Source organism: Amblyomma maculatum, chromosome 1 (genome assembly GCF_055883805.1).
Source record: "Amblyomma maculatum isolate TAMU_Amacu chromosome 1, ASM5588380v1, whole genome shotgun sequence".
Taxonomy (NCBI): domain Eukaryota; kingdom Metazoa; phylum Arthropoda; class Arachnida; order Ixodida; family Ixodidae; genus Amblyomma; species Amblyomma maculatum.
This window is the reverse complement of record NC_139344.1, coordinates 409,211,165-409,224,841: the sequence shown is the minus strand read 5'-3', so window position 1 is coordinate 409,224,841 and position 13,677 is coordinate 409,211,165. Positions and strand designations below refer to the sequence as shown.

At 43.8% G+C, this 13,677-nt stretch overlaps 1 protein-coding gene across 1 annotated transcript in view; it reads right to left on the bottom strand.

The window, feature by feature from the left end:
• LOC146208902 (mannan-binding lectin serine protease 1-like) overlaps positions 1 to 13,677 on the bottom strand; it is a 72,893-nt gene that overhangs the window by 37,371 nt on the left and 21,845 nt on the right. Inside the window, exons 2-3 of the mRNA XM_084596394.1 lie at positions 8,380 to 8,471; positions 6,099 to 6,338 (exon numbers count right to left, since the gene is read on the bottom strand). Coding sequence (XP_084452520.1) covers positions 6,099 to 6,338; positions 8,380 to 8,471 — 332 coding nt within the window. The remainder of the gene's footprint in view (positions 1 to 6,098; positions 6,339 to 8,379; positions 8,472 to 13,677) is intronic.

The following is a 13,677-nucleotide window of genomic DNA, read 5'->3' as shown; positions in this document are numbered from 1 at the left end:
ATCTGAGCTGATCTGTTTTGAACCGACAGGGTTCGAACACGGGCACTCGGGTTCAGGAGCCGAGGGTGTGAAATACTAAGGCACTGCGGCGGGAGCTTCCGCTCCTTATAACCAGGCTCAGGTAGGGTTAAACTACCGTTGTGTTTTTCGATTACATCAGGCGTTCGTCGGTTTCGGCTTCATAATCATCATCATTATCATCAGCCTGATTATACCCACTGCAGGGCGAAGGCCTCTCCCATATTTCTCCACTTAACCCGGTTCTGTGCTAGCTGCATCCACTTGACCCCCATTAATGTTATATTTATAGCCAAAGAGCACTAACGAGAATGGTTAACTAGCACTTTTTGTTGTTTGTAGTGATTCTGTCGGGTGATCTTTCTTAAAGTTGCTCGACGCACCTTGAACGGAGAGAGAACTGGTACACAGGAAAATGGTGCTTGAAGAATTGTTTGTAGCTATTTTATTGTTCCACGATGTATAGCTTATTGCAATGGCTGCCTTCAGATAGGTATTTCTACAGTTACATCGCAAAACCCTAACGAGAAATTGCACGTAAAGATATAATCTTGGCACAGGGCAGAATATAGAGACAAAATGTGGTGCAGAATTTAAATTTTCACTGCGGTCATTTTGTGCACTCTGAGTGACGAATTTTCTGCCTAGGGCTGTCTGAAGGAACGGCGTGCCGGCGCTGCCGCTGAGAAAAAAGGTAGAGAAGTTTGGAGACTGTGCCAGCTATAAGACAATTGGGACATATGAATGGCCGCTTCGAGAATCTGGAAGGATACACATATTTTAAAGGGAAGTCAGCGCTAAAACATCCTTTAATAAGACAACAAGGCTGTTGCGTATAGGGAAGGTAAATATGAAGAAATCACGTGATAATTAAAGAAAATAAAAACGACAATTATTAGTTTTCTCATTTCAATGGGGCTCTATAGCAAATTCGCAAGAAGGGAAGTTGGCGATACGAGAAGCAGATTTTGGGAAGCGATCGCAATGAAACGTATGAATAAATATCCCTATGCAGGTCTTTTAACTGAACTGAAATGATAGTCGGGAGACGTGAGGACTGTTCACAAATAAGAAATGTAGAAGACACAAAAGAGGTAATCGAGCTTAAGGAAAAAAAAAATATAGAAAGAGAAGGGCCTAAGTATGATTGTGATCACTGGTAGCGAACGAATCTTCGGCAACTGCGCATATTTTTCAACGTGTTTCAGTCACACAATTTTTATTATGGGCATAAATTAGGTATTCAAAAGACGTTTAATGCTGTTTTTTAGAGTGACTACAAAAGCCGATTTTGGGTTTAATGCTTCTTTTACCTATTGCAGGCGTGAGGGCCACAAACCGGCCTACTTTTCCTTAAAAGACTGTAAAAATTTAAGCGGACACTTAAGCACCGCCTTAAGACGCGGTATGGCGCGCTAGCTGCCTTTGGCTCTCTGTGTGCTTCCAGATTATGAAATCGACGTAGACAAGCAAATTGCTCTGACAAGAACACTATCGAGGCCTTTTTTTCTTTGAACTATGCGTATATGGTAAAGTAGTGCTATAAAAATAAACTTGGAATGAAGTATGTACCCATGTTTGTGTGTTCCATCACGGCGAAGAAAAATGGCGGCGCTACGCATAGGCACAGGAACAATTCTCTGCAGCACAACCAATCTTACAAGCTGTCTGCGCTGGCAGCCATTTGTCGCCCTTCAAGCTGTGGTGAGGACAGTAGCGGCTGACGTCATTCCCAACCGAATCTTCGCCAGAGCTTTCAAAACCAGTAGACATGCAACGGTTCTGATGCTAGCTACTAGGCATCACTGTAAATATCACGATACTATGTTCACCTACTGCAGGATTAAGGCCTCTCCGATATCTATCCTCCGACAAGGCCTCTCCAATAGCTGGCGCATCTTTAATGACCATCGGTTGTCTTGCCTTCCGATTACAGGCCCTGTCCTCCTCAATTTTCTTCATGTACATTACACCACAGTAATACGCGTTTGTTACCCCAATTTCTGCCCTCGTTTTGTGTATTAACTTTATCCGTATCATCTTCCTTTCCCTACGTCGCTGCTTTCTCCTGAATTTAATCACAGGTATTTGGTATCCTATATGTTTCTGTCCCACAGGCGACAAAACGCGAGAAAGGGTGGTTGCATGCTGTCCTTTGTTAGGCATGTTTATGCGATAAATTTAAACCAAAATAAAATATCCGCAGCCAGAGAAAACAGCTCAGGCAGAAGTTCCTGCAGTTACTTTATTCAGAAATGGATATAAGCTAGGAATGTAAATGTTTGGATGTTTCGGAAAATGATCCAAACTGCATGTTTATGCATATGCACAACATGAAAAAAAAAAAAAAAAAGCAAGCAGGTTAGAGATGAAGAAAACAGAACCAAAAAGGGAACAGCAAGGGGAAAACATTTGCAAGCGCAAGGGTATTAAAATCTAGAACCTTTCGACACGCAGGAAGCGTTGGTAAAGCCACATAGACGAAATGTACAAGAATAGCATGCCATGTCAGCTTTATTTATAAAGTAAGCTTCAATCGGATCCTTGCTGTTTTTACATTAGCCATTCTATGACACTAATTCTTCGTTTAAATTCAAGCGGCGTCGACAAATTTCAGAATGTTTAGCAAAATAATTATTCCTCTTTGCACACTTTTACAGATTTTTCTACATATTTTTCTTTTTCAAACATACATACGCTGTCGTGCACGTGTAGGCGCAACACCTGATTGTGCGATTTGATATCTAAACGGCCTACCTGCATTGAGCAACCTAGTTAGGACTGGCGTTGTGCCAGAAGGCCTTCCGTGTTTGTCAAGCCATATGGCATGGTCTGACAGAGTGTATCATGTCAGGAAGGATATTTGAATATGATATCATCTGGCTTCGTGGCCGCAGTTGGCTATGGCCTTGGTGATTTTGAAAGCAACCCCCTATAGAATCTTTATTGCGTTTTTGACGACAATTTATTGCTTTCTTCTTGAATCAAAATAAAAAAAAAAGCATTAAAAAGACAAGCAAAGGCAGTGAACCCATTAACAGTAATTCAACAGTATGTAGCGATTTGTGCTTCCCATGACCCAAGGAGCACTAGGAGTCGTAATCTAGGCGTTCAGTAGATACCACTGCATTTTATGTTGATGTAGATTGTTCGCCGACCATACACATCGATTTTTTTTAAGTGGCGATTTTTTATTAAATCACTCAACCGAAAACTGCATAAGAGTAAACTCAGTTCGCAGGTCGAGCCAACGTTTCGACAAGTCCACTTGTCGAAACGTTTGCTCGATCTGCGAACTCAGGCGCCCCCCTTTACTCTTGTTCAGTGCTCCTTCCATACCGTGTAAACGATCTTCTTCTTCTCGTTCTACCTGAACCGAAAACTTATATTTAGTACTAAAGGTTGGTTATATTGATATATAATCAATATAGTATTCGAAATATTGATTTCGAATGCTATATTAGTTTGGCGACGCACAGAGAACGCTTTACATTAACCAGTAACTACAAACGAAGGGTTTTGTCTGTGTTAATTTTTCACTGCTTCTGCACCCCGAAATACAACCGGGGGGAAGGGGGGGGGGGGGGGATGGTATTCTTAGATCTTAGTTTCCTCTCTACATCTGCAGAAAAATACACAAGTGCCATAGTTTATCAGCTAACCTTCTTGGTCTGTGTCAATAGCAGACTTTATTCGTGGCGCTAATAACCTTTTAGAAATCTGTGCCGGCTTGGGTTGGCACGTCCTTCATAGCCTATATATGCTGTATAAACTTGAAGCCGACATTGAATTTGGCAATTTTCCCAATTTAGAGCTTGTTTGCGCTAAATTTTGAAGCGCTTTTCGAGATCCTGTCATTATTTTATCTACCTAGAGCACGGACGATTGAAGGCGGAGTCGAAAGTTTTATATATGCTTCGAGTATCGCGGTAACGAAAGGAAGTGTTACGGTCACAGTTTGGGAACAATATTAAAGACGTTCGCCTTAAAACTTGCATTACATAGACATAAAACACAATGTATATTAAACGCGTTTGTATTTTCTCGTTTAATGCCGTTGCAGAAACCATGAGTCCGCATGTAACGCATTATTTTCGACGTGATGTTTGCAGTGAAGCAGCAGCTTTTCAGTACAGCTAGAATACAAAGGCTTTTCATAAAACCGCAATGAAAAATTTCCCTGTAAACACGAAAGAACCTCCATGTATACTTGACAGTCATTTTGTTTCGTTTCAATAATATTACCTAGCTGTCACTAAGTCATTCTAACCAATTCCCAGAATAAGAGTGACGTATTTTTTAAGTCTTCATCCTACGTTTACGTAGCTGGGCTGTTGACAGTTATGACGATATTTCAATTGTAGGCACTGCTTAGGAAGTTCAGTATCGATACAAGCAATTCGTAACACAATAAAAGAACAAAGGCCGGAAAACCTTAAAGTCCTGTGCCTGTATCAAGAAATGCCTTGATTCTGTCAATGCTGATAGCAAGCACTTGACATACAGAGAACGCTGTTAGAGACACTGAGCTTTCATCAGCCCTTAGGTTTCACAGGAAAGAGAGGGGCCTCCGCCTATAAAGCCAGTGGAATATACGAAGACATGTTGAATCATGGGAGCAGTAAAGAGCATAGGCCGAACACGCGAAGCAACGCTGCTGAGATTGCCTTGCCTCAACCTTCTGATAGAGGGATAAAAGTTGCCTTTCAGCAAAACTTTTTTTAATGATTAAGTGATATTTTTCTCACGACTGGCGTCATCGGCGTTTCTGCACGATGTGTGGACAGAGTGTGTAAACAAAGCCTGCCATCAGAGTGGGTCTGCACGAACTGTCAATCATTAATTGCTCCGTTTATAAATATAACAGTTGATCCATAAATTATGCAAATGGTAGGAATAACCAAGTCACTAAAATGTTTAATAATGGGCCATGAATGAGTTAAACGAGTTCATTACATGATTTAGTTGATAACTTCGGAATTAATGAGTCATTTCGTCATTTAGGCGAGTTAGCAAATTGCGACGGATCATTCAATTTAAGTACTAATTCGGTAATGATCATATCGAACTAATTTATTTAGTAAACTACATTTGTATTAGTGGGTCACATTAGGTGGATTAGGTAATTACGCATTCAGTCAATTAGTTCCATTCATTGGTTAATCGACAAAGACATGAAGAACGGACACGCAGAAGTATAACTGGCAGAAATAAAAGAAATGCTTTCGCATTACTGGACTTAAGCAGACTTAAATGCAACCCCGGAATTATATTAAAGTGTGTTGGTGACCAATTTTAGGCTAAAGTAACGTACGTAAACCTGCGAAAGAGCCGGGTCAACGAAATGAGCAATTCGCATCTGTTAATAAAAAATACTTCCGCACGACGGACGAGGACAAAGAAGGCATACAAACGACAGGACTAACTTTGTGCGCCTTCGTTATTGTCGTCCGTCGCGCCGTAGTATTTTTGATTCTAAATGTACCAACTAGCCGAAACAGGAGTTCTACTCACATGTGTAATCACGCCCACTTCGAGTTTTAGAACTGCTCATTTCGAGTCTTTGGTGCTTAGCGCTGCTGCATGTATTTCTAGCATTTTTGTAAGCCTTCATTAGGATCTGTACCTTCCTACATTTGGCCAATTTTAAATGTTTTAGTTTCTCATTGGTTTTAAAATTTACCTGTTCTGAATATTTCACCTTGCACTGCCAAGCGCAGAACAATTATGTGGTTTTTTATTCCCCTTAAACGACGATAAATTTTCAGAGATCGATGTATAAAGGTAGATATTTTATATTCTTAAGGTTTATTTACAGAGCTGACTCCACCTTAGCCTGGTGCGTTAACGGAAAGATGGCGAGCTTCGTCCTCTTTCTCACATTTCCTTTTTCTCTCTTCAGCGCTACCTGACAATATTAGAGACTGAGGTGGAGCAAGGTGTCTGATATTCAGGTAATGTAATAGGATTCTCGCTCTATGATTGCGAGCCAGCTTCGTTGACGTTATTGACGATCTAGGCTCCTTTCCCAGAAGGCGTATGCTAAAAGTACAGAGGTGCGGCAGCAGAGCAGTACGTACTGAAAGATGGTCCGTCGAAGATCTCCACGTAGTCCGAAGAACACCGCGGATTCCGCTCCATGAACAGGGTCTCGAACGTGAGTGCCACCACGTCTCCGGGCTTCACTCTAAGCACCGAGAAGCAGTCCGTGTTTGGAGGGTACGTGTCCGGGAAGTTGGGGCTCTCCACGGTGCCCCGGTTGTCCTCCACGTCTCCTGGACAGGGTGCCATTCGGGACCCGACGACTGCCGGTGAACCGACTGCACCCAGAAAGGAACCACCCCGAGAGTGACCGCGCTGCTGCCGCTGCTGCTGTTGCTGCTGCTGCTGCGGGCGCGCCGGCGGAGCACCGCCGATAGATTCGTGCGCTGCGAGTTCAGAAACGGGCGACACTGAGTCGCCGGGACATCGGGACACGCCTGCGAGGGAGACACAAATGCAGAACGGCGAGGGCGCCCTGTGGGATCGCTTCTCCGTGCTTAACGCGATGCCGCCACGCTGTCTTGATAAAAACTAAAAAAAAAAGGAAGATTACTCCGCCGCGCACACATCTGGCTTAAGCTGTTGTACCTCGCTGATGCAGCCATTTAGGAAACCGTGTGTGCTGGTTTCGCGTCTTGAGCTTCCGTTAACGGCAGCTTTGCGCTTCTACCGGCGTTCATTAAGTCAACGAAAGCATGCCCGAAAGCTAGAAGAATGTTGAGACAGCACTAGAACACTCAAGACGGCGCAGTCGGCAATAATGAAAACATCAGCTACTGTCCCCAGACTGCGTGGCGTTTGCCCCGAAGGCCCGTTGACTGCACACTGCTAAGCATTTATGCTAATTAACGCTTTACGTGCCGTCGGAAGTAGTCACTCTGCTCGTGACGACAGAGGCATCCACTTGGTGCCAGGAACCCTAACTATCCCTGCACTTGAGAGCTGGTCACAAGATTGTCTTTGGGTTTTGGAAGAAACTCCTTCCCGACAGTAATTTTGCGTGTTTTAAAACGGCAGTATTGTTAACTGGCGCTTGCAGTTGTTAAAAAATCAGTGGGTACTTGTTATCTAAGATATTTGTCCCTGTTTACGTGATTGTAAGTTGAAATGATATGTAGCCTCAGTATGCAGAGTATGTGATAAATGTTGGTGGGACCATACTCCCTGTTGCTAAAGCTGCGGTAAAGGAGTAAAGCGCCTGGAATGTCTTCTCTTTTTTAACAATTTGAATAGTCCGCTCTTATTGTCGACGAACTAGTAAAGCCTGTTTAGGAGTCGTTCTGCCAGCTGTTATTACTGCTTCTGTCCAGCATATTGATTACTGTCCACCATAGAGTCCACAGGAAGATAATTAAGAAGGAAGAGTTCTGCTGGTATGTAACTGAGTCTATTGGCAGCTTATAAAATGCAAGTGTGACCGGAACACAGAAAAAAAAAGTTGGATCGTGTTTATTACTTGCATGGATTATTTTTCTTTTTACCAAAAGCAGCACGATTTGTCATCAGTTTTCCAGCATACTCTTAACACTGAGAGTCCAGAAAATGTGAATATTTCCGACACTGTAGCACCATCAATTTTGGTCATCCCACGCATCGTTCGTAATCATGTTGTTTCGGGGCTCGCGTAGCCACAGTATGCGCACAAGCCACTGGTTGTCCTTGCGTGGGAATAACATATAAAATTCGCGACCCCGAATGATGAGAGCAAAATTTCTCATCGATAGCGTATTCTTGATAATTAATCTTGCATAGCATTTAGCCGACGTGGCCATTACCGCTCGGGCCCACTTGAATTGCGGTGCTGGTGAACACGAGAGGTAAGGGAAGCGACGAACCATGGGACCGACATACAGATACAATATCTACAACTATTACTGTAGGCCCGTGATCGCGCTAATAGGATAACTTGATTAAAGCATTTTCCCGCAAAGCTTCGTAGCATTTGTTCGTGCTTGAAGTGACAAGCCGTAGCCAGTCTATTTTATTGTCATGTGACCCTTGTGAGACTGAGGCCTGCGCAAGTGCTTCTGGGATGTTTCATGTCCCTTTCCGTGGTTCATCTCCACATCGTTGCGTTTGGAATGAATGTTCCTGAAAGCTGCGGTGATTCTCATCTTGTAGCACCAGCCGAGTGAACTTGCTATTATCGCCGCGGCAGAAAATAAGCTTTTTCAGAGTACAATTTGGCCCAAAATAAGTTGCAACCCTGCGTAAAAATAACGAACTAGCGATACGGAAGCCCTTGAATGTGCCAGCAGACTTAACTATATTTCCTCCCTTAAAGAGAAACTGGTGATAGCGTAGTGCATGGATACTTACAATTTCTCCGTCCATCTTCAATCTCGTATTTCCTCCCAGTAGCACCGCGGGAAGATCCGTGGTTTTGCGTGCCTCCGAATTGCCGGCTTCGCCTGCAAGAAAAGTTTTACTGAGTGAGGCGAGCGTGTGCAGTTAGCCAACTCGAAGCATGCTTTGTGCTCTCATGCGATCAATACTTCACGAACTTCACGAATACTTCACGATCAATACTTACTTAGAAAGGCAACTGAAGCTTTCCGGAGTACCACATTTAAGTGGGAGGCAACTGGGAAATTTCCTAAGATACTGTTATGCCCGTGTTGATGGGAATGACCTAAAGTTCCGGCAACTAGGCAACACTTACTGTTAAAGTTTCACTTGCGCTCGACCGTATGTGGTTAAAACTGGCATAGACAAATCAATGGTATGCACTGCAGAAAACAATCGCAAAAAAACTCCAATTTGCCCAGTGAGTTTCTGCAGATATATTGATTGTTATGATGCGGTTAACAGTGTGTCAAAAAGTCACACTTTCAAAACCATTTCTGAGAAATTGTTCAAAATTTCTTGGCAAGCGGAACCCTTTATTCCACAGATCTATTCAGCGTGCTGTTTAAAAATAAACAACTGCTGACGTGAGTGTTGTGCGAATGCGAAGTCAGAGAAGCATAGTATTTAAAAAAAAGCGATGTACATTCAATGCCTCATTTATCATCGAGTCGTCCCTCTCGGTCCCACCTCAGTGAATGCAAAAAGGTGACAGAATTCTGCAAATGGGTATTCAAGCTAGAACGCCCCCCCCCCCCCCCCCCCCCCGCCCTTCATTTTAACTATTTGCTACAACTCTATTTTAATTGCCGATTAGGCGCTCTTATGTGTATAGCTGGTCATATGCAGCCAAAATTTGTAAACCTAGCAATTAAAGAGCGTGCTTTTTATTATGTTTGCTCCACGAGACACCACGAGATTTCTTTCGAGTTATTGTAACCGAGCGCGGTAGCGTCTGGATTGCTACCCGTGTTGCAGGCGCCTTATTGCGTTCTCGATGCTTCTTGGCACCACACTTTATTCACGTGTATTGGCAAGACTTTGCATTGCGCTCTATTCGCCATTACTTTAAGCTAGATGTTTTATCGCTTTCGTTCTCTCTCTCTCTCTCTCTCTCACACACACACACACACACACACACACACACACACACACACACACACACACACACACACACACACACACACACACACGCACACACACACGCACGCACGCACGCACGCACGCACACACACACACACACACACACACACACACACACACACACACACACACACACACACACACACACACACACACACACACACACACACACACACACACACACACACACACACACACACACACACACACACACACACACACACACACACACACACACACACACACACACACACACACACACACACACACACACACACACACACACACACACACAAATGTGTATAATCTTCGTACACATTTCATTTTAGCTTCATTTGACATTTCATTTCATGCTGAGTGGTCGAAAAAAAAAAGATGCTTTGAACTAGGTACCGTTTTCATTCATCGGCCCAACCCAATATTCATCTGAACTCTCTGGCACGGCATGTAGCTCTGGGAATGTGCCACGAACCACGACACGCTCTAAATGACTTTTCCGTCACTGTTGTAGTAGCATTAATATTATGCCAATATATCTTTTTGCACGCGTCTTGCATCGCTCTTTAGCGCACTTTTTGTATTGCTCTACCGCACTTCACTGATCTGATGTAGTTCCCAAAATCCGGAAACAATAAAAACAACACTGTAAACAAAGCTACTGTCCTCTCCCTCAGGAACATCATCCTTCGTTCCCCGGAATGCACACTGATTCCTGCTGCCCTGAGTGATGGGCATAGCGTATATCCTCCGTCAAGATGACAGAGTATTCTTAGATGACAAGGCCTTTTATTGAAGCATTCTTACAGGACGAAGACATTTGCCGTTTATAGTTTAAAGATCTAATCTATATCACGCTGACAGAAATCTTTTTCAGCTTGTTTAAAACCTCATGACAATGTTTTGTGTAATCTATTTAATGAATTCTTATACACCCTTAATCCTACAGTAGTCGACGGCTTGACGGCATATCATTTGGTCAGGAAGTATGGTTGAAGTTCACAGGTCTCTGAGCATGATAAAAAAACGAAAGACAATTCGGGAGCGCTACGCCTATATTGTTAACAGTGAGGTAACCCGCGGACGAATCCTTGCTTTTGTAGCACTGAATCATTTTTAGTAATCTGGCATAGAGACGATGCGAACTCTGCCTAGATACTAAAAGTATTTCTAACTTCTTATCAGTTGTGGCAGACAATGACAGTTCACAACTTTCATGGTGACGTTCCAGAAAAAGCCCGTGACAAATTGCTCGTACCATTATCTCGAGAAAATTAAGCCTTATGCTTTTTGTAGTTGAAGCCGCGACAAGTTTCACCAACGGAAGTAACGACTTTAGTATATAAAGAAATGCAACATACGTGTTATCTGCCACATGTTTCCTGATTTTAAATAGGAGCCAAAAAGATACGATCGTCTCCGGCTTGAAAACCTCAGTCTGAGGCACTGCAAATCGCTTGTTTGATCGCTCGCTCTCCTCGCTTGACAACAACTTTCTACGGCTGTTGCGAGGCAATTACCGTCTGTTGCAGTGGCCAACCTTAACGACACACGTCTGTTATCTAACAACGTGTAGCACGTCTGTCTGCCGTCTTCAATGCCATCGGCCATCCGTGTAAGTGTATGCAAAACGGTGTACGCTCAGTGGACAATTATGCGCGCCTGCCGATCACTCTGCGTGACTGGGACAAGCATGACCCCGACGCACAAAGCGCGACGCACGAATTTTATATCTTTGTCGCTCCGAGTCGAACATAAAATTTCTATTCTCTTTTATTACTGTGCCGCGAGTTGCTTCCTCACCCGCCCTGACGACTGTCTTAGGGACTTGTGCTCGTTAGGCGCCTGCAATATAGACAAGCCACACGGGACTAAGTGAAATGATTGCACCAAGCAGTTCCATGGAATGTCTTTTCGAATCGCGGAAGAGGACATTTCGCTGTTGTCGTTGATACCCGTAACGATCGGCTTCTTGTTAGGAGTGGCGCAACATGGTCAGCGGCAGCTGGTTTAGTGAATTTTGCGCCGTTCTCTTTCGTCCTAGATTCCTCTGACTACTATGGCGTGCACGAGTCTGTGGCTACCTTTTTTTTTTTTTCATTCTTCTTATTTTGTTGGCAGAGCTGCGCCATTACTCCCTGAACACATTCCCAGGAATTAAGTTTTAGCTACCTGCGAAAGGCTCTTTCTTACGTCTGATATAGATCGTATACTTTCGGCTTTTCTTGTGGGCAGACTAGTTCGCATTTCTTTTCCCGCTCGTGCATCCTCTTCGCTGCGGGTTCCCCGCAAAAGCCTTTTAAAAAGGCAGCGTTCCACAGACTGGAAACAACCGTTAAGACACGTATACCTAAGCCTACTTAAATTTATGCCGAAACACTGCGGAAACATTGATCACTACAACACGATGCGAGGTCCTATCAGAATACAGAAGCAGCGCCAGTACGCAGCACGACACTGCAGCACTGAGATGCTGCACAAGTCTTGAAGACCAGCTCAAGCTCATCGCCATGGCTAGCAACTTACTGGGGCATGCTCCAACAGGCTCCATAAATGATTCAATAACATTTTCATAAATTAATTATTTAATAATTAAATAATTGTTTCATTCTGAAGCTAGCTTTTAAAAATGATTAGTTTTCTGTGAGAGTGACAAAGAGCATGTTGATGCCAGGACTTTGTTGCAGAAAGTAGCAGTCGTTGGGTAGAGTAATGAGGCAATGGGGAAACAATATGCTTGCTACACACAGAAAATGCTTGCGCGAATGCGAGCGTGACCGGCTACTCAAAGCAGCGCTGACGGCTGAAGTGGTTGCATGCACGCTAACATGGATGTGTAGAGTGGCGAGAAACCGGCACAATTGTATTAACGATACTCGGAAGAATAGTGTCGTCAGGAGAAACATCAGCGTCATCGCGGCACAAGTGCAGGATTTGGGGCATGGCGCACTGCCAACTACGAGATCAATTTTCGTAGTCCTGGTGGTCATGTAAATATTTTCAGCAATCAGCATACAATTGATGCACTATATAAGATTGTACGGATGCTAATACATGCATGAATCAATGAAGACAGTCTACTTAGTACCGAAACCGGAGGAACCGACACAATCATAACCTGCCGGAGAATCAGAAAAGTTATTTGATCCGCGATCGTGTGTCACGAGATATGAACCCGGCCAAGGTGCATGGTACGCGTTACGGCCTGGAATGCAAAGGCTACCACAAAATGGTCATTTTATGCTGCACCACCCTGTCACGGCATTACAGGACAGCACAGTGCAAAGCGTTCGCTCATGCGGAAAACCCTCCCGCGACACTGCCACTGCGAGCCGACACGTTACCCCAATGCACTACAAGGAAGTGTGCGCTTCTTGGCTCATCGCGATCAGACTACGAGATTCCAGCATCCTGGATATTTCGGCGTGCCTTACCCGAAGGTACCGCTCGACACATTGGCCGAAACGCGACGCGCATAGCACGTGTGGGCAAGCACGTATACGCAGATCTACGCTTTGAAACTATTGTAAGCGCTTCCCCGAAACGGGAAAAAAAATATATTCATGCATGAGTGGATCTGGCAAAAATTCTATGCGCCCCATTTGAAAATGTGCTGGATGTCGACTTCGACAGAAAAAATTCGTCACGAATTACACGATGAGTCTACGCATGACGTAAACACAGTGATATTCAGTGACGTTACAGGCAGCGAGTCACATCGTTCATTCGAGTTGATTGAAGAGCTGGCAACTTTTAATTAAGTTGGATTAGGGTCAATTATCTGCGGGTTCTGGTAGATTGCGGTGGACAAAAAGTAGTCAGTTTTATTGCCCTCAAAACACGTAAGTGGCCTTCAGAGCCCTCTGTTTATTTCTCTACATTTACATCTTTTCTCGCAGATTCCCTGTTTCAGCTGCTCTGTTCACGGCTTTTCTCGATTCAATGCCGCCTAAGGTTGAAGTGTTTCTTTTTCTGCTGGGCAAAATTCCGACCGAAAATTTCAAAATATTTGCCTTCCTTGCTTACCCTAGTATTATTTATTATGTTCGGCGTCAAGGTCACTGTGTTTCTGGACTGCGTTTGCCTGTACCTTCTATGCCAAATGAGGCATTAAAGATGTATATGTCTGGG